Raw genomic sequence first — 22089 nt, 5'->3', positions numbered from 1 at the left:
AGAGACTGGATAAGAAATATCTATTGGCTGTTGAAAGTGACTTATTAGTTGAAACAAACCTAGCCACTAAAGGATTTATGCAAGTATTTGACTGCATAAACTTTATTATTAATAATTTTCTCAATACGTACAGGGTCTCTCTCCTAAGAGTTGTCAGACACATACCCAGTACTCCAGCAGCGACAGCATTGCCTTGCCCCCCCCCCCCCCCCTTTCCCCTCTCCCCACTGACTGCTACTGACATACAACAGCACACTGTTTGGTTGCTGCTGGAGTGCTGGTTATTTTTCATGTTTTACTGTTCTTGTTAATTCACAGTTCACAAATGACAAAATTAATATCACACTAGATTAATTTTGGGCCACTCTATTGAATGGGCACATTAAATTCCACATTGAAAATTACTTTGCTCGTAATGGAAAACAAACTGATGCTCTCTGTCAACACAGGGCATTGTATGGAGGGCATGATGAACAGTATGTGTGTGGGCTGACTACAGCTACACACTGCAAAAGATAAACTGCAAATATCTACTGAAACACCAGAGAAAATAAGCCTGATGACTCTTACGAGGGACACCGTGTATAAATGTTTTATAAAATATGGTTGGCAACACACTTAGACTATTTGCCATTAATGCCATTGGCCACAGGAAAGTGTCATCCCTCTATGATTATCATACCGGCACTACTGAATAGTGTAGGGAGTACCATAACAATAAAAAAGCAGCAGAGATTTTTTTTACTGGGAATCACAATTAAATAAACAGTGTTTACAGATGCTCTCTAAATTAATTTTATTAACTAATTTTTGTTACATACCTTTATGGTTGTACATTGTCTTATATAGTTTCATGCATACATATATTGATACTAAATGGCAAGACAAGAAAAGAGTGTGTAAACCTTAAGTTGACTTTATATTACTGTTTACATTTCTCTAATACTATTTCTATTTGCTTTGTACTCTTGGCTATCTAAATTATGTAGTGAGTATAGTCTTTCTAGACATAGTGAATGTTCTAGTGCAACAGCTACATGCTACATATATTAAAATGCAAGTATTCTACTAAATGCAAAAATCACTTCTAAATCTTCTAGATATAATTACATGTAACTTAATACTTTCCATTTTGTTCCCTTTGGTTATGGAGACAGCATCACATGTCAAACACATTATAGTATTTATAAAATTTCTTACTGTGTTTGTCTTGGAAGAGACACACAGATAAACTTGATCTTTTTATAACTTAATATCCTGAACAATTTATTGTGTTGTGTTATTTTGTTTTTATAACATGGCTAACATTCTTTGGTAATATATGCATATATTAGAGGAATTGTTAATGATGAATGAACATGGTTTGACAAGGAAAAAATAATGAAAGCTCAGGTGCATTATAGAATTTCAGAAAATTTACAAACTGTACAGCTGATAGTTACTTACATTTTCTATTAGTAAAAGGCAGTACTTCACAAAGATACACATATGGTAACATAGATGAGCGACAAGTGTATTTGTAGAGATAGTTCTTTGGCCTATTCTGCAATAATATTTTTAACAAACTATTAAAATCTTTCATAGAAAGAGAATAGAAACTGTTTTGATGAATTTCTGTTTCATTTATTTTAGAACTGTTTTTCTCACTTTACAAAGAATGCTCATGGTCTGGAATTGAGCAGCAATATGAGTGAGGCCAAGGAGATAAGTAGAACTGTTGTATAAATGTAAAGTACCTATGTACTGACATAGCCAATGAATTCAATTTTACCCTCTCAAACTGTGTAGTATGCCTGATTTTATAACTTATAGTAAGTTCAGTTTCTTCCATTTATATGCTCATAAGACATTTTTTTTTGTAAAGACATGAAATGATAACTTTCAATTTTATAATGAATCTATTTGACATTCTATTTGCAGTTATCACTGACATGTGTCCACTCTCTTTTACGTAGCAGTTCATATGAGTAACGACAGTGAAGCTAGCAGTGTTACCCAATGATGAACTTGCCTAACTCTATTACTACAGAATGCTAGGAACCAGTACCACTGACCAAGTTTCTTGGTTGTTAGAAACCACCCATCTATATCGACTGTAAGCTAGGAAATTTGTTATATCTATGAGAACCTTAAAATAATCTTAGAAATTATAAAAAAGTAAAGGAAAGTAGCAAAAATAATGACTGATACGAAACTATCACTTTGTTGTGTTATCCATATGGCAGTGAACAATGGGTACTAATAAAGAAGGGCACAAGCAAAGAGCTCAAGAGAAGCATTAGTATTAGAAATATAGTGAAATGGAACAGCTCAACATAGAGAGCTTGACATATAACATGATAGATTATAAACAAAAGTGATGGATGCCCAATGGAAGATACCTAAAACAATCCTCCATTACTGTTCATGAGGAAAATGAATTGCTGGTACTCAAAATAGGAAATAGATCTGAGAGGCACAAAGTTGAATCTGAAATAGACAATTAGTCTACCTCTTGATGAGAAAAGAATTACAACAAAAATAATTCTTTCCCAGTGAAATAGAATTGGAGAATACAACCTACTATGAATGAGTGTTCTAATTATGGTTTTAAGCAAAGGAGGAGTAATTACAAAAAGATGATATTTAGTTATGGATTATGATCAAATCACTGTTATTTCAATGTATAAAATTGTCAAATAGTCAAACATTACACATGTTTAGGAATTCAGTTTTTGTTCATGGCCACACAAGAGAAAATTGAACTACAGAAAATGACTCCTCATGTTCTTAAAGAAATATGTAAGTTACTTGAAGATGTATATGTATGTAAGACAAGTGACCCATGCAGAGTATATCTTGAAAGCATTTGTTATTCTTACAGAAATATTCTTATGAAAAAAAGATGTGTTGAAAACAAAACAGTTATGGCACATTTGGTATAAGAAGCTATTTGACATTTCTCACATACAGAGAGCCATGGTATACTTGAGACAGTAAGTTTTCATGAATGAATACAACTAAATTGATGTCAAACATTCTAATTTGGATCAGAAAGCATAAAAAGTGTCCCATGAACCATTACCACTGGCTCTGATGAGAACTAACAGGACCTGTAGAGGGAGAGCCAAATGCTGAGTGTAATTAGGATTAGGATGGTACAATGGAATTGCTACCTAGTAGAAACTAATAAGTTTTGTTAATTAGCAGTTTACAGGTGTGCTCAGAATAAAGCCAGTGCTCTGTTCAGTGTGTCCTCTCCCTCACTGTGGTCACGTGTCTTTTATATGTCAAGAGAGAGTGCACTCTCAGATGACAATTATACATGGTTCGCCTGACAGATAGTTGATTTTCAGTTAGCCCTCTAATGCTTGGGGTATATGATTCCATCCACCATCATTTTACTTTGGTGCTAAAGTTTAGCAAAGTACATTCCATTGTTGTCATTCGAAGATGATACTTTTTTTTGCGGTGAACCATCTGGCTGCATTTGCTGTGGCATTCCATTCAGATTGCCACCTCCCATTGAAGCCGGTGGTGGTGCTTGTGAGGAAGTTACAGTCGCTGAGGGAGGCACCACTGGCTTTTCATCATCCAGAGAGATACCAGCATTGATGATGCCACCACGGTATATGGACGAGACGCAAGGTGGTCGCACAGTGGAGAATCTGCGCTTGGACATGTCCTACAAGAGAAAGTTACATTGTCAAAATCAAGAAATAAAGATATACAATAATGTGACTAGAAGGAGTGTGACAAAATCAGAGTTTAATAAGTTGTGATTATAGACAGTGCACCATATTAAATGGGTGATGACAATTGTCGAGTTTGGGTGATCAGAATATGTGTCTTTTTCAAGACGTGTTTTTCTCTACATACACACTCTGGAGCCACTGGGCAATACTGGCCAAGTATACCTTGTATAATTCATCATGTATCTTATTTGTTCCATTCATGAATGGAGTATGGGAAAAATAGAATCATTCTGGACTGTTACAATCTGTTCTGGTGCTTGCAGAAAATAATGACCAACAGGATATGCCTAGCAGCAAGAACGCAGTTCAATGTTAGTAGATATCTAAACATGTTTTACTGTAGTTATAACTTCATAATAGAGTTTATTTACTTTCTTGACTATGTGGTGCTTTCATATGGGTTTTAATCTCTCGTGTATTGTTTTTACCATCATTTTGTGAGGTATATTCTAGTGGTAGGAGGACAGTTCAGTAGTTTGCTGGATTGTCTCAACTATTGTTTGTCTGATCTTTCCAAAGAGAATTCATGAGGAGGAAGTCATTTCTTCCAATGATCCTGTATAGTACCCTTGTTACCTCTGTAACAGTCTTACATTGACAGGATGTAGTGGTTATGAATACTGCACTGAACCTCTGAATTTATTTGATTCATTCTTTTAACATGACCTGGTTAAGACCCCAAGTACTTGAGCAACACTAAAGAATTGACTGGTCCTGGTACACTGTTTCCTCTGTATGTGTACTGCTGCACAATAGTGCTCTAGTAAATGTAAATCATCTATTTGTGCCCTTTTGCCCATAAAACTGATTTTATATCCTTGTCTCACTTCTTGCTAATTTGTACTTCTACATGTACAACAGATGTGTTGGAGTCATATTACTAATGCTGTACTCAAAAGCTAAGGAGTTTTTGCTAATGTCATTTGGGTTATCTTGCATTCATCCACATCTGAGGTTGTGGTTAACTTCTGAGAGTTAATGATTTATTGCCACATATTACATTACATTAATACTTGCATATATAGATATGTCAGATTCCCTAATATGTCCTGATCTTGGAACTGTTGGCAGCAAATAGGCAGTTAAGGTGTGGTAGTTGGGTTGGCAGGAGCACTGACAGTTCCGCCACTGTGTGTACCAAATAGTGTATTTTTGTGTCATGGTCCATGATGAAAAGGCAATGTCTGCTATTGTCAGGTGTAGCTGCTGCAGATACGCGCTCTGTATCACGTTTCCATTTGCATGGTGGCATACATTTCTGGGCATTGCTGCCAAACTTCTTATGGTACTGGCAGATATATGGCATGACAGGTGATTGATTGCAGCTTCGTGATGATCGATGACATAGCCAATTATGAGTGTGTGTCGTTTGCAGTGTTGTGATTTGTGTAGTCAGTTCAGCTAACTGCAACTGCAGGGATGAAAGAGTCAGTGCAGACATGTTATCTTATTGTGAAACTAATGTTGACATGCTTTTAGATGGATACATTTTCACTGCTGTCTGCTGTCTGTGCTAGCACATTCAAATCAGCAATGCAAACTGTTAAAATTTTCTGTGTCTCGGTAGGTAGTGAGGACAACTAGATGTATTATAGTACGTCGTCACTGACTGTATTACTCGCCAGTGTGGATAGGTGTCATAGGAGCTGCAATGGGTATGATAACCGAGCTATTCCTTCGCAAAAGTTTTTCCAGTTACTTCACTGATGATTGAGATATCCATGTCACTAAAGCATTTTTAACAGACACGTATCGTTCAGTGTTCAGGGGCGGAGCGAGAATGTCTTGCACTTCCGCAGCTAGATCTTCATTTGGTGGTGTGATGGCATAGCTGTATTTGGTTTTATCTGATGACATCTGTGATAACATGAACTGGCCTTCCAGTTGTGCGAACTGTAATACAGGGTTATTTTGCCAAAATCATGGGGTTTGATCACAATTCTGCTGATCCCACTGCTTGCAGCTGGTGCTACATTTATTGTTGAGTCTGGCATTTTGAGTGTGAAAATAAATGTGATGCAGCTGACTTGTTGCGATGTGATACAGTGCGTCGGAGCCAGCGTAATGATGTAAGATAATGTCGGAGTCACCGAAATATGTAGTTAACATCTGAGTGTTAATAATTTATTTTCACATATTACATTATATTAATGTATAGGTATGTCAGATTTCTTAATACATGAGGCATAGAATACTAAACTAACTTGAAAAATCAAAGAATAACACAACACATACATGTCACAGAATATTTATGCACACTGCCACTGGGCTTATTGTCATGGTGTGATGCTCTATAAGGTAAATTGCTCTTTATTTTACTGGCTGAACATTCTGCATAAAGTGTCTCCAATGTACTCAAAGTTAAATAAAAAAACTGCCTTGTTAAGAATATTAATTTTGTGCATACAGTTCAACTGTCATCAAATGATCTGAGTTTTTGTGCACACTATGTAGGATGTTGTTACAGGTTGTATCAGAAGTATGATTTACTCTTTCCAAAACAAGGAAAATAACTATATAAACAATCTCTGGAGGTACTGGTTCTTGATTTGCAACTTAATAATAAATGAATATTTTACTAAATTCTCAAGTTAGAAATTGATAACAAATGTTCAATGTCCCTCTCTCAGAATCTACACAAGCTTGCACCCTACAGAAGGGTGTGCCCCTGCAAACATGTGGTCCGTGTCTGATGTGACTCCAGCACTGTTTGAAATGCACTATATGTTACCTGTTGTAATGATACGTATGGAGGCGCCACCTGTTTTGTGGAGTGCATGTTTAACAGAATTTAACCATTTTTGTTGTTACCTATGGATAAAACAATTGGTTTATTCAGTAGACACTCCTATGCAATTACACTTCTTTGATATCTCATGGAAGACTGCAAAATCAGTCAACCGCATCCATTGGTGACTGAGGGGTGTGACAGTCCATGATCCTGTCATGTATGCAAGGGTTAAGTACACGGAGGACAGCTGAAATATTTGTTGCTGGTTTCTGACTTAACTACGTAACATGTTCTATTGTTGTTGTGGTCATGTCTGAAGTCTGGTTTGATGCAGTTCTCCACACTAGTCTATATTGGGCAACTCTCTTCATCTCTGAGTAACCACTGTAACCTACTTCCACTGGAACTTGCTTACTGTAGTCAAGTCTCCCTCTGCAGTTTTCACCGGTCACACTTTCCTCACCAAACTGATGATTCATTAATGCGTCAGTGTATGCCCTATGAACCAATCCCTCCGTTAGTGAAGTTGTGTCATAAACTTTTTTTTCTCCCAAATTTGATTCACTACCTCTTCATTAGTTATCCAATTTACCCACCAAATTTTCAACATTCTTCTGTAATTTCAAGATATTACATTCTCCTCTTGTCTGGACTGCTAATCATTCCCATTTCATTTTTGTACAAGGCTACACTCTAGGCAAAAATCTTAAGAAAAGACTTCTAAACACTTAAATTTATATTAGGTATTGAAATACTTCACTTTTTCAGAAGTATTTTTCTTGTTATAGCCAGTCTGCACTTGGTGTCTTCACCAGTCACAGTAAGTTATTTTGCTACCCAAATAACAAAACTCATCTACTGCTGTCAGTGGCTCATTTTATAATTCAATTCCGCAGCATCATCTGATTTAATTTAGTTGCACTTGTTTTATATTTGTTGATGGTCATCACATAAACTCCTTTGAAGACAGTATCTAGTCTGTTCAACTGATATTCCAAATATGTCGTCTTTTCCTAAAGAACTGCAGTGTCAGCAACAAACTCCAATGTTTTTATTTCTTCTCCCTGACCTACAATTCCATCTCCAAATATCTGTCTCATTTCCTTTACTGCTTCTCAATATACAGACCAAATAACTTCAGGGATAGGTTACAACCCTGTCTCACTATGCTCTCAACTGTTGCTTCCCTTTCAGTTTCCTCAACTTTCATAACAGGGGTCTCATTTCTATAAAAATTGTGTAATAATTTTTTTCTCCCTATACTGTTTCTCTGCTACATTCAGAATTTTAAAAGACTGTAGTCTAGTTGAAATTGTCAAATGCTTTTTGAAAGGGAAACTGCAAATGGATAAATATAGGTTTGCTTTCCTTCAGTCCAACTTCTAATATAACTTGTAGGATCACTATTGCCTCATGTGGTCCTACATTTCTCCAGAAGCCAAAGTAATCTTCCCTGAGGTTGGCTTCTACTAGCCATCTATGCTTTGGTAATTTTGCACTTTCTGTCAGTCTCAGTTTTTGGTGTCCTACATTTCTCCAGAACCCAAAATAGTCTTCCCTGAGGGTGGCTTATACTACCCTTCATTTTCTTCTGTAAATATTTTGCTACAATAACAAAGTAATTGTTTGGTAATATTCACAACTGTCAGCAGATACCTTCTGTGGAACTGGCATTGTTACATTGTACTTGAAATCTGGGGGTATTTTGCATGTATCATGTATCTTACACACTGGGAGGAATAGTTTTGTTATGGCTGGTTCTCCATAAGATCTTAATAATTGCAAAGGGATCCAATCTACTCCAGGTGGCTTATTTTGACTTAGATGCTTTAGTGGTCTCTCAGATTCTTTTCACAGTGCCATATCCACCATCTCATATTAATCCTCTTCTCATTCCATAATATTGTCTTCAAGTTCGTTCCTATGTACAGACATTTTATATAATCCTTCTAACTTTCACCCTCCCCTCCTTTGCTTAGTACTGCTCTGCTATCTAAGCTCTTGTTGTTCATACAGCTGCTCCTCTTTCCTTCTAAGCTCTCTCTTATTTGCCTATAAACGGCATCTACCTTTCATACATTCAAATATGTTTCTGAAGCTTTTCACATCCCTTCTAGCCATTCATTGTTTGTCATTTTGCCCTTTCTGTCAGTCTCATATTTTAGATGTCTGCCTGCTTGATTTACAGCATTTTTATATATTTCTCCTTACATTAATTAAATTCATAATCTTCAGAAAAGTGATCTTTCATTCATAATTAAAAAATCAAGTATTTTCTGGTATTTGTTTATATGTGTTTTTCTCTTTCATTACTGTGAGGAATGCAGCCCAGAGTTTATAAAGCTGTTTTTGTTACACCTGTTACTGAGAACAAGAGCTGTCCTACTTTCTGTGCTTCTTTCTAACAACCTCTCACATCTCACCATTTTGTACTGGACTTTATTACAGGGTCAAAAATTCTTCAAGTAGCTCAAATATATGTGAAGATATTTGATATGGCTGTGACTTTGATATACATTGACACTGTAGTACAATGCATATGGCATCTGCACACTTAAGAACTCTGTGTCTGAACCTTTTTATTGTTTTGTACCTCAGTTGGTCAAAATGGAACCCTTATAGGATCACTTTGTTGTCTGTCTGTCTGTTTGACTGTTCAAAACTCTTTTTTTTTGTGAACAGGTAGACATATCAAGTTGAAATTTATTTCGCATACTGAGATCTACGGTCGTGTGATGGTATAATAAATGTTTGGTTCTAAGTCAGTGCAATCAGAAGATACAGCTATTTATTTCACATATTTTGGTACTCGCAAACTCACTCATCAAAACCTATAGGGCATTCCCATCAGTTTAGAATCACAAAATTGGGCAAGAAGAAAACTTTCACAGTATAAGTAAATGGCTGTTTATTTGTGATTATACTACATGAAAAAGTATTTCTGTTGACCGTTGTTATCCTACTTCAAACATGAATTTAAAACATTCTTGCAAGTCTTGGAATCTCGCCATTATCACTGCCAATAACAGGAAAAAATCAATGAGACCCTAGATTCCCAAAATGGATGACCTATCTACATACATGATCAAGTTACTACAGAACCCACACTGTATGAGTCCTACTTGTACCTGGCCAGTTTTTCTACATCCTTAGTATGTGAGGTTTCATGAGTGAATAGCATAAACTGCTTTTAGAAAAGTTATACTTTCAAATTGTGTGCTCATTTTTTGAGAGAAGTTTTCTCTCTCTGGGTACCTGGTACATAATTAAAGCAGAGTTTGAAGTATGATTTACAAATGTACAACAGAACATTTTAATGATACTGGTCTATAATTTTGTACATAATGTTTATTAGCTATTTTAGTAGCAGGAGAAATCTACACTTTTCCAGTCACTTACTGGATGTTTGTGGGGGTTCATGATAAATGTAAGGTGAAATATAAATATGTGACATTGCTGGCTGAGATTTCAGTTTGGTATTCACCTGTCTGTATTGGAATGGTTTTGTTTTTTCAATTCAATGGTCAGTATTGATACTTGTGATTTGAGTGCCTTGCATTAATTATTACCATTTTATGTAAGTATTAGCTATGATTACAGAGAAGTGCCATGTTTGCTGTTTTTGATGAAGAAAGGAAAGAGAGAAGTTAGAGACAACAAGTGAGGAGGCTGTACAGCTTGCTCACATACCTTCCACTGCTCCATGCGGGATTCAGCCCAGGGCAGCGGCACTCAGTCTGGTGCTCAAAAACTTAAGGCACCATTTTTCCTGCCCTTCCTAGTCAGATACTCATGATTAAGATTTTTCCACAAACAGTATTCACTCTGGTTGCCTCTTGACCAAGTGTCTCCATCCTAACTTAACATCACCAGACAAAATGTAATTTGCCTCCTTAAAAGAGCACACTGGTTGACTGGGAGTGCTGCAACGATGTGGAGCTGGCATCATGCTTCTGTGCTACCCTCCACTGCTGAGCTAAGTCCTGACAGTGGACTAATACATGTGTGCCAGTCAGATGTGTGAAATCAGTGCAGTAAGACACGTTGATGTGGAGATATGACATAATGGCATGAAGGAATTATCATGTTTTGACATTGCAACTGATAGTGGCAGTAAGACTGATGAGAAATTTAGATATGCTCACGGGATTTTTCAAGCTAGAAAAAGCATAAAGCATCTGACAATGTGAAATACTGCAAGATGTTCAAAAGTCTGAGGGCAAAAGGGAAAGACAGAGATTAGAATGCACCCAACAAATAACTGAAGACATAGGTTGCACCTGCTACTCGGAGATGAGAAATTTGGCACAAGTGAGGAAGTCGTGGCAGGCCACATTAAAAATCATAACTGATGTCGACCAGAGATGAGTGTTACACCTTATCAGTGCTAATTAGTATCAAATCTGAGAGAATTTGTCATTGTCAGTGAATGCAAGTCCACTCCAATGAGTTTCCAATTGAAAATTGTATAGAGCACTGCATATGATGGGTATCTGGATCTGGGTATCTTGCAAAAGGGCTTTGCTTATAACAAGAGATGAAGCTGCACATTTCTGTTGGAACAAAGAGCATAGTAACCACACAGTAGCTGATTGGAGGTGTCCAGTGTGGTCTGATGAACCTTGATTTAGCACTTTTTTCAAATGATGCAAGGCGTACAATGCATAAACAGCGCAGTGTGCAGATAGTGTACTTCTGGTTGGATGTGGTTCTGTGAAGTTTCTTAGGCATTTTTCTCCCTATGACTTGGACCCACTCATTCAAATTACCATGTAAGTGAACCCGGGAGTTTATTGCAGTGTTATCAGTTGCCAAATGTTGCCCATTCTTCTACATCTTCGTGATGTGTTGTATCAAAGCAGGTGGATTCCTTCCAGCTATTATGTTTTTCTTCCCCCCAAAATTATTAATTTCTGCAAATTTTGTGGTATCTTCAGTATTTTCATTTATGTGGCATATTCACAATACCTAAAAATCTCAATTACTGATCCACAGCTTATCAAAACTAATTTTATTACTTATTACAGGCGTTTGGTTATCAGGAGTTAATGAGCTAATTACAAAATGTCAGTAATTTGAGATTTTGTTGCCATCATTCATATGTAAACATATACCTGATTACCAACTTCTTGATAAAGTAGGCGAAAAAGATACATAAATAATTAAAGTATCCCTACAAACAATGATGAAAATATGCTAGCAATGTCATGTTCAGTTCCACAGGAATTACTGTACCCCACAATCATGATGCAATCCAGGACAGAAAGGTCAGCATCAGTCGTAATTTCATCTGCCTTTTTTATTGTATTGCAGATCTAGATTTCAACTGATAGTGCAGCCATCATTAGTACATTATAAGCAGTCGTATAAACTCAACATAATTGTAACGATGTATGTTCCAGTCTAACTCAGGCATCGGAAGCAGCAAATTTAGCATCAGTTGGTGTCACAGTGACACAACAAACTGTTAGAAATCGGTTACTTCTAGGACAGTTCCAAGCCAGGCACCCTGTAATGTGCATTCCAGTGACCCAAAACTATCGCCATTTGCGACTTCAGTGACGTGAAGAGAGAGCTCATTGTAGGGCAGGGTGGAAATCTGTTGTGTTCTCCGATGAAAGCTAGTTCTACCTCGGTGTCAGCGATGGCTGTGTGTTGTTTAGAAGGAGGCCAGTTGATGGCCTGCAACTAACCTGTCTGTGACCTAGACACACTGGACCTACACTTGGAGTTACGGTCTGGGGTGCAATTTGGCCTCACAACAGGAGCACTCTCGTGGTTATCCCATGCATCCTGACTGCAAATTTGTACAGCAATCTGGTGATTCGACATGTTGTGCTGCCATTCATGAACAGCATTCTAGTGGATGTTTTCCAACAGGATAACGCTCTCCTACATACCGCTGTTGTAGCTCAACATGCTCTACAGAATATTGGCATATTACCTTGGTCTGGTCGATCACCAGATCCATCTCCAGTCGAGCACATAAGGGACAGCATCGGATGACAAACCCAGCATCATCCACAACCAGCATTAACTGTCCCTGTATTGACTGATCAATGTAATAAGCATGGAACTTCAGCCCAGAAACTGACATCTGCCACCAGTACAACACAATGCATGCATGTTTGCTTGCCTGAATTCAACATTCTAGCCATTACTTTTGTTATTAATGTACCAGTATTTCACATTTGCAATGACTTACCTTGCACTTACATTAAACAGTGATGTTGCAATGTTAATCAGTTGCATAAGTTGCTTAGACAAATGTATTCCTGCAGTTTCATTACTTTACATTAATTATTTTTTGTGTTCCGATTTTTTTCCGAAATTGTATTTGGGGTGGTGTGTTTGACTTAGCAATCAACATCTCACCAACTTGGTAGCTTCACAGAACTCACTCATCAATGAGGGGTCTCATCTGGACCTGGGATACCTGAAGAAATTTTGGTGTCTCTTCCTCTCACTAGATCATTATCAGGTCTAGAGGCATTATTAGGGGGCTATCTCCTAGGGTGACTAATCCCTCCCCTGGTGTGCCCGTGTTGGCGCCCTCAGGAGGAGGCTACTCACCCTGAGACTGAGGCGGTTGCGCAGGCTCTTGGGCAGGTTGTCGAGCAGGACGCGCACCGGTGGTGACAGCAGTGCCGGGTCCACAGTGGTGGGGTCACGCGGACCCGACACCAGGCTAACCACCAGGCCCACCACCACCGTCGTCACACAGCCGATGGCCGAGTACCACAGGTAGGACAGCCGGTACAGCACGAACACTCTGCAAACAGCATAGGTGGTTAATGACATGATCGACAAGAAGGAGCAAAGAGTCTGTGTGAAATTTTGTTTTCTGTTAGAGAAAACTGTAGCCAAGACCATTGGGATGCTTCAACAAGCCTTTAATGATGACGCTTTGGGGAAATCATAGGTCTACAAATGGCTTTCCCGTTTCATATCTGCTAACATATCAGCTGAAGACATGCCACGCCCCAATTGTCATTCGATAAGAAGGAATGACGAAAACATTGTCACAATAAAACGTACAACTGAGGAACATCCTCGAAGAACCATCGACCTAATTTCTGGGGAAACGAAAATGTCATGGAGCACGGTCCAGCCAATTTTAACCAAAGATTTGCACATGAGATGGGTGTTGGCGAAATTTATGCCTCACTTGCTCGCAGATGATCCAAGAGAAAACCACGTGAATGTTTGCCACCACTTGCAGAGCGAAGTACAGAACAATCCAAATTTTCTTAAAGAAATTGCAGTGAGAGTTGGTGCTACAGGTGCTCCAGAGTAGGAGCAACTGTCGGGCCAGTGGAAAACTCAAACGTCACCACGACCCAAGAAAACGCATCAAGTATGATTGAATGTGAAAACAATGTTGATTTGTTTTTTTATATGTCATTGGAATTGTCCACAAGGAGTTTTTCCCTCCAGGACAGACTGTGAACCAATATTTTTATCTGAATGGTTTAAGAAGGTTACGAGAGAGTGGGTGACGAAAACGGCTATAACGCAGAGAAATGGGAACTGGTTGCTCCACCACGAAAATGCTCCCCACACAGCTCTGACGGTCCGACAGTTCATGGCGGAAAACAACATGTGCTTGTGCATCATCCACCTTACTCATCCGATCTGGCTCCATCTGACTCTTTATTTTCACGGATTACGAATGAAGCAAGTTCTGAAAAGAAAGTGGGTCAGTGATTTGGATGACATCAAAGAAAACATAGTACCAGCTTTGAACAGTATCCTGCCTCAGGATTTCTAGAACAGTTTTCAGTAGAGACAAGGGCAGTAATGCACATGGACAATACTTTGAAAAGGGCTAAAATACTATGAATGTACAATTCAATAAATATGAAAAACAACAAAAGTTCCCGTTATTTTTGGGTGCCCCCTCATACTATGGAGGACTAATGTTCTTGGAATAAAGAATGTTACGAAGAAGTGCCTTAGACAGAAGAAATTTCCCTCAGATCCTAGGTTCAAGTTCGGATTCCGCACACAATTTTAATCTACCTGGAAGTTTCAAATCAGCGCAAATTACGCTGCAGAGTGGAAAGTCATTCCGAAATATATTCTTTGATATTTTCAAAATAACGGATGGTACAGGCGCTTTTTGGGGGGAAAAATAAATACCGTACATTTTGAGCTGAGAAACAAAATTTCACACACTGAAAGTAGAAACAACAATACACCACGCCCCAGATTATCGATGTACAGGTTATCCAGCTTTTGGATTGTCCAGCTGATTGATTATCCGCACATACTTTGAGGACTGAAAAAGCAATTAAAAGAATCCAAGCCTGAACTACTATGTTATAATTCGACCCAATACTTTCATGCAGAGTCCAATCTTCTGGTCGTGAAGACGTAAATGACGAAAATACTTGCGATTGGTTGAATAGTGATGCACATGAACGGGGATTTGAGTAACTAAGTGCACATATGGTGAACAAATTGTGTTTGGTAGAGGAAGAACGTGAAGACTAGGCGATCGAGGAACCCATTACCACGCACGTCGCGCCCCTGAGAAGCGTCGATCTATTCTCAGAGTGTGCAGGACAAAGTTCATGTGAAGCTACAGATATTTTGACTCTCCAGGAAAAATGAGAACCGTCGATGGAAGAAAAAAGAAGTGAACGAATAACAGAGTAAATTCCCGAAAATGAACTAACAGCAGGTGAAACAAATCAAAGCATGATGTAAGATTAATTTCGTGAATAAATTGTCAATTTTCGGCAAACAATGCGTTTAGTATTACAGTGGGCTTTCAAATGTGGCATCTAGCATATTTTATAAATCCAGTAGACAACAGGTCCGAGTAAAAATGTGCGTTTTTGGAGTACCCAAATTTTATGGTTATCTGTGCATTCTCAGGTCTGCACTAACCTGGATACAAGGGAAATTGCTGTACAAATTTTGTGCAGGTAGTTGTAGGAGTTATGGTAGTATTAATGGTGTTGTAGTTGTTGATGTAGGCGAAGGTTTTGGTTTAATGGGTTACGTTAGCTCTAGTGGTGATGGTGGTCCTGTCAAAAATGAAGTATATTACTACTACTATGACTACTAGCTATTCCCAGCCATTTATTGCTGTGGCTCAATCTGGTTAAATGGAAAAGAAAGGAGACAAAAATCATACATTTCTAATATGTACGGGAATGTTGGATATACGTTGTAATCTCCTTCCCCCTCCTCCTCCCCCCCCCCCCCGTTTTCTGTACATCACCTCATCCCCCGTTATTTGTCAATCTCCTGCTCCTACCCCCTCTATCTGCCCGTCACCTTCTCCCTCATTTCTCTGTCCTCCTCGCCGGCCGAAGTGGCCGTGCGGTTAAAGGCGCTGCAGTCTGGAACCGCAAGGCCGCTACGGTCGCAGGTTCGAATCCTGCCTCGGGCATGGATGTTTGTGATGTCCTTAGGTTAGTTAGGTTTAACTAGTTCTAAGTTCTAGGGGACTAATGACCTCAGCAGTTGAGTCCCATAGTGCTCAGAGCCTCTCTGTCCTCCTCCCTCCTCTCTCTCTCTCTCTCTCTCTCTCTCTCTCTCTCTTTCTCTCTCTGTGTGTGTGTGTGTGTGTCAGTCCCCTGCTTTCCGGTTTCTGTCTTCATTTCCTCGCACCTCTGTGTCCAACTCTTTCCCCCCCCCCATCCTCCCCTTTCTCTGACGTCGAGCCGTCTTAATTGTAATTGTTATTGTATATTCAGATTCTGTAATAGTATACTAATCATAAGCCGATAAGCCATATATACAACTTTCCTGTTTGATAACAACGTTCACTATTGTATATTTTACCTATATAAAGTATTTATATACTATATATATATATATATATTAAAAATATGTAGCTTATGTCCATCCAAATGGCTGTTAGAGTATCGTGTAAAAATTTAAAGTAATTTAGACAAGAAATTTTCGAGATTTTTGGTAATAAGTTTCCATATACAGGGTGATTCACGAAGATATGCAAATATTTTAATATGTTATTCTACAAGTAAAACTAAAGAAAAAAGTTCATCTAAACACAGGTCCGCAAATGTTTGGTTATGGAGCTACGGCTAATAAACGATTTTGACTGAAGTTTAGCAACTTCGCTAATATGATGCCATCAGAAAACCGTACGAGGTTAAAGTACGATTTCCATTTATTTTGTTGTTATTGATCTGGTGAATCTAATAAAACATGTCCAGACGTGTATCTGCAGTAGTTTTCCAGAACATCCAGAGAAGCAAAGAAGTAATTTCGCAAAATTTTTGATTTATTAACTACTTGGCCCTGTTTTTTTTTTTAATTTCCAGGCAATTGCACAAAGTTTTCAAGAGAAGTTGTAGAGAATATAATTTTGGAAAAATGATGGTAATAACGTTAACTGAAACTGTATGAATGTGTCAGATAATCAGCTTTTATTAATACCATAGCACACGTGAATTCATGTTAAACCGAAAAAAAAAACAAAGTTCAGCGTAAGGAAGTTGTACAGTGTACATACAATTTCACAATAAATGTTCAGAAATGTGTGCACGTGTATGAGCAGATTTTGTTGCTCGTTTCCGTTTCACAGGGTTGCTCTTATTGAATTCATAATGCGAGCAAGTAATGTCTCACAATCGACATTGTCATCATAAACTATGTCTTCCATTCATCCCCAAAAATCCGTTGGTATTAAATCGGGCGATATGGGCGGCCACAGACGTGTAGCAGCACGACCGATCCATTTCTAGGGAAAATGTGTAGTAATGGCGTTGGTGAAATGTGGAAGCGCGCCGTCATGTTGAAAACACATTTGCAATCGCGTGGCAAGTGGAACATCTTAGAGCAAGCGGGGGCATTTCTTCTTGAAGGAATTGTAAGTATGTTCCGCCAATTAGACGTCCTGGGAAAATGAATGGTCCAATAAAGCGTGTGTTGATTATACCAGACCACACATTTATACTAAATTGCTGCTGGAAATGCGTTGCACTGTTGCATGTGGATTTGCTTCAGACCATACGTGCTCGTTGTGTACATTGTTTACACCATCTCGAGTAAACTGTGCCTCATCACAATTTTAGGTTTGAAATGCCTAATCGTTGAGAGATACGTCGTGTTCAGCTACCTGGGCTACGTTGAACAGCATCCATAATTTCCTCATCATCGTCCTCACGTATCGAGCGCTCGTACTGATTATGAACGCTAAATAGACAACCTGTCTCTCGTAACATTCGAAATACTCCACTAACGGTTCGTGCATTCAGAATAACGTTGGATAACTGCAGCCGTAGCATTACCATCACATTTGCCATAAATAAACACCACATCGGCGTATTCCTCTGTCGTAAATATGAAAGGCATCCCTATTTCATAAATAATCTACAAACTACAACAGTCACTATGTGGTTTCACTTAAATACACTGTTATTATGTTCTTTCACTGAACAAGACAGAATACTAACTCGTTTCAAGGTTAGGAAACGACTGAAACAACTCGGTAACGGTTGCCAACATGACTTTAACGTTTCTATATTCTTATTGGAAAGTAAACAAATTTACTTGTGTAGTAATCTTTGCTTCTCTGGATGTTCTGGAAAACTACTGCTGATAGACGTCTGGGACATGTTTTATTAGATTCACCAGAACAGGAACAACAAAATAAATGAAAATCGTGCTTTACTTTAACGTCGTACAGTTTTGCGATGGGTTCATATTAGCGAAGCTGCTAAATTTCAGGCAAGATCTCCGTAACTAAACATTTGCGGACCTCTATTTATATGAACTTTTTTCTTTAGTTTTACGTGTAGAATAGCATATTAAAATATCTGCGTATCTTCGTGAATCATCCTGCCTATATTACACGTTTACTTACGGTGATTACAAAAACGTTTACAAACTGACACGGCACGTCGGGCATACAGCAAGGATCGGTAATGACATAGGAACCTGGCATCGCAAAGGCCATCCGGGAGTACGAAATGGCACTGCAGTTATTTAGTCACATGCTACAAATGGACGCCCAGTGCAAGAGATGCTCAGAGTTTTGTTCAGATGTACTGAGACACTGAGGCTGCACTGAATGGCGTACCATCTCAAAGTGACCTAGGGTATCTTGAAGACATCCTGCTGCCGCAGCAATCCTGCCCAATAGGTCCTCCGGCGTTGTAACAGGTGTTCCACGCGCAAGGCCCTTCAGGTACGCCCACAGGAAAAAATTGAGTAGGGACAGATCTGGAGATCGTGTTAGCCATTCGAATGGCCCGCTGCGACCAATTCAGCAGCCGAGTGAAGTTGCCTGCAGATGTGCCCTCACTTGTCTGCTGAAATATGCGGGGGCTCCGTCGTGCTGGAATCCAATGCGGCGATGAACAAGTACGGGAACATCATTCAGCATGTTCGGCAGAAGCGCTCGCAGCAGTACGATACACGTGCGACCATAAAGTCGGTCCAGGAGAACGTAGGTCAGATTAAACAGTCTTCGACGATGCCACTCCACACGTAACCATAGCACTCCCTCGTGTCGTTCGATCGTCGATTCCCATGTGTTTATTGATCTTTGTGGTATGCTCTATGTGCCACGTCAGTTTGAAAACGTTTTTTATTGTTCTGTATATTATATGCCGATGGGCCACGTCAGTTTGTAAACCTTTCTTATCATCTTATATATTACATATATATATTAAAAATAAGTATATGAAACACGCACGTATTAGAACGCAGCATTGTTTCATAATTTTGTAGCAATTCGTCAACAACTTTCCGAGATTTAACATTTTGAACAAACAAATATTTACATTTTTATATAGATTCCCTTATAATTGATACATACATGTTTATGTATTACATGTGCCGGTCTAGTAGGTATATAAAAACCCGCGCGTATTCGATCGCAATGTCGTGTCAAAATTTCAAAGAAATCGGGGAAGAACTTTCAGAGATTTAAGATTTTGAACACACGAACATTTATATCTTTATTTATATACATTATTATTGTTCAAAAAATGGTTCAAATGGCTCTGAGCACTATGGGACTTAACATCTGTGGTCATCAGTCCCCTAGAACTTAGAACTACTTAAACCTAACTAACCTAAGGACATCACACACATCCATGCCCGAGGCAGGATTCGAACCTGCGACCGTAGCAGTCGCGCGGTTCCGGACTGAGCGCCTAGAACCGCTAGACCACCGCGGCCGGCCATTATTATTATTATTATTGGTAGTTGTAGTGGTAGTTATAGGAGAAAGAGGAGGAGGCAGTGGATGAGGTGGAGTGGGAGTGGGAGGAGGAGGAGGAGGAGGAGGAGGAGGAGGAGGAGTGTAGTACGTCTATACAGAGGCAGGCCTGCTAACGAGAAGACAGTGAATATCGCCAGACAGCGCTGCCCCACGCAAGCCTGAACAGAAGAAGATCAACGACTCAGCGTGGAGTTTGCATATTCTCGGAGAGATATGAGCTTCACTCTGGAGTACTTTGACTAGAATAGTTGTTGGCAAGTGTGTGTGTTAGGATGGGAAAAGTGGGTATTACTCAGGATCAATAAAAATTTTGATTAATTACCGCTTGGCTGCTCTTGTAAATAATTTATTTAACGACCGGTTTCGTAGCTTAGACGCCACATCACCAGGTTAGACATATTAAATCATGATGTTGCGACACGGATGGGACAGAACATTTCTTGTCTATGAATAAATGACGCATTTGCTATTCGTCAGGTAAGCAGAAGGCATGGCTCCACGATTCCTCAAGCTTGCCTAAGAAATTTTTTAAATACATGAGTCCAGAAAGGACTACAGTAGGCCGAACATGATCGGTTAATCAGTAGATCGAGGGTCGCAGTCCATTAAAAGTGCCATAAATACAGCGGACCGCGATGCGTGGAGATACAAGCGAGAGAGTGCCCAGCTAAGGACTTAGCTACTAAGCCGGTCATTAAATAAATTATTTGAAAGAGCAGACAAGCGGTTAGTATTCAAGATGTCCACTTACCGCTGTGATTGTCCCTCATACAGGATTGTGAAATAAAAGTTGTGTACAAAAAATTCGACTCACGGAACAAATAAAATGCAATGACATGTCCACAGCGAATTCTGCAGAATTTCAAGGGAGAGAGAGGTTCTGATAAACTTGTATTGTGAGACACTTGACTGCTACACTCCTATGTGACACACATCAATTTATGCTGAAAAGTCGCTCAACAATTTGGTTGCGGGCGTAAATGGTGACCGCCGTACCTGTTGCTATTAAACGGCTGCTTCTTTCCCGCGGGGATGCAGCCAGGTATATGACAAATGCTGCCTGTCGTTTCTTAGGCAGAGAGTAAAAGCTACGAGTCATCAGCGTGACCACACTAACCACACGCCACTTGGCAATGAAATGCGCTAACATAGTCAAGTAAAATGCTGCGTGCCTATGTTTGTCTCAAAGTAAAAGTAACAAGCAGGAAAGCAACCCTGAGATTCTCAGTAATAAAATGAGAACATTTTTTTTAAATTAACTTTGATGCGTCATGGGCAGATGCAACTATTTTGGTTGAAGCACATTAGAGCTAAATTAATACTAAACTTCATAGTTGGTAACTAAAATCAATTTGGCCGAGGCCTCAGATTGACAACTCCATGGAAATAAGATTAATTACGATATACAGGGTGGTTATAAAAAAATTGACGGTGGAGGAGGAGATTAGTGTTTAACGTCCCGTCGACAACGAGGTCATTAGAGACGGAGCACAAGCTCGGATTAGGGAAGGATGGGGAAGGAAATCGGCCGTGCCCTTTCGAAGAAACCATCCCCGCATTTGCCTGAAGTGGTCTAGGGAAATCACGGAAAACCTAAATCAGGATGGCCGGACGCGGGATTGAACCGTCGTCCTCCCGAATGCGAGTCCAGTGTGCTAACCACTGCGCCACCTCGCTCGGTCTAAAATTGACGGTGTTCCGAGTACTGTAGTGCTGGCTGTATACATCGCAGGACGCTGAAACATCGTAGGTACGTTCATCAACATGTGTTTTGCACTGTCCACCACCAGGTTCAAATATGGTGCTGTAAACAGTCAGAATTTAATGAGAGTGCAGGAAAAGGGGAGGATTGACCAAACGCATGATAATGACGGTTCTGGTATATATGGTCACAAGTTACAGCATGTGTTGAATATGGTCTCCTGACTCAGCAATTAGCTGCACCCGTAACATGGCATGGTTGACAGTAGCTCGCAGCGTATGTGGTGTAATCACAACTAAATGCCATCATCGGAGGATCTGGAATGGGACTAGGGATGATGCGATCATTACCGAAGGTTTCTCCAAGAAAATCTTTCACCTGGCAAACGACATGTGCTGTTGCTCCACCGTGTCTGCAGCTAGTGGCCTAGTGGTTAGCGTTGCTGCCCCTGGATCACGGGGTCCCGGGTTCGATTCCCGTCCGGGTTTGGGATTTTTCTCTGACTGGGAACTGGGTGTTTGTGGGGTCCTCATCGTTTCGTCATCATCATCATAATCATTCGTGACAGTGGCTAGATTGGAGTGTGTAAAAAAACAGGACTGTGTAAAACTTGGGACTTTACACGGGCGCTGATGATCACGGAGTTGAGCGCCCCACAACCAAACATAATCATCATTATCATCATAATCATCATCATCATCATCGCCCCCTT

The 22089-nt window shown here is 39.5% G+C and overlaps 1 protein-coding gene across 1 annotated transcript in view; it reads right to left on the bottom strand.

The window, feature by feature from the left end:
- Positions 1 to 771: 771 nt before the first annotated feature.
- LOC126163042 (sodium-coupled monocarboxylate transporter 1-like) overlaps positions 772 to 22089 on the bottom strand; it is a 141696-nt gene continuing 120378 nt past the window's right edge. Inside the window, exons 14-15 of the mRNA XM_049919925.1 lie at positions 13039 to 13237; positions 772 to 3664 (exon numbers count right to left, since the gene is read on the bottom strand). Of these exons, the coding sequence (XP_049775882.1) occupies positions 3392 to 3664; positions 13039 to 13237 (472 nt within the window). The 3' untranslated portion in view covers positions 772 to 3391. The remainder of the gene's footprint in view (positions 3665 to 13038; positions 13238 to 22089) is intronic.

The sequence above is a fragment of the Schistocerca cancellata genome, chromosome 2 (genome assembly GCF_023864275.1).
Source record: "Schistocerca cancellata isolate TAMUIC-IGC-003103 chromosome 2, iqSchCanc2.1, whole genome shotgun sequence".
Lineage (NCBI taxonomy): Eukaryota > Metazoa > Arthropoda > Insecta > Orthoptera > Acrididae > Schistocerca > Schistocerca cancellata.
This window is presented reverse-complemented; position numbering and strand designations above follow the sequence as displayed.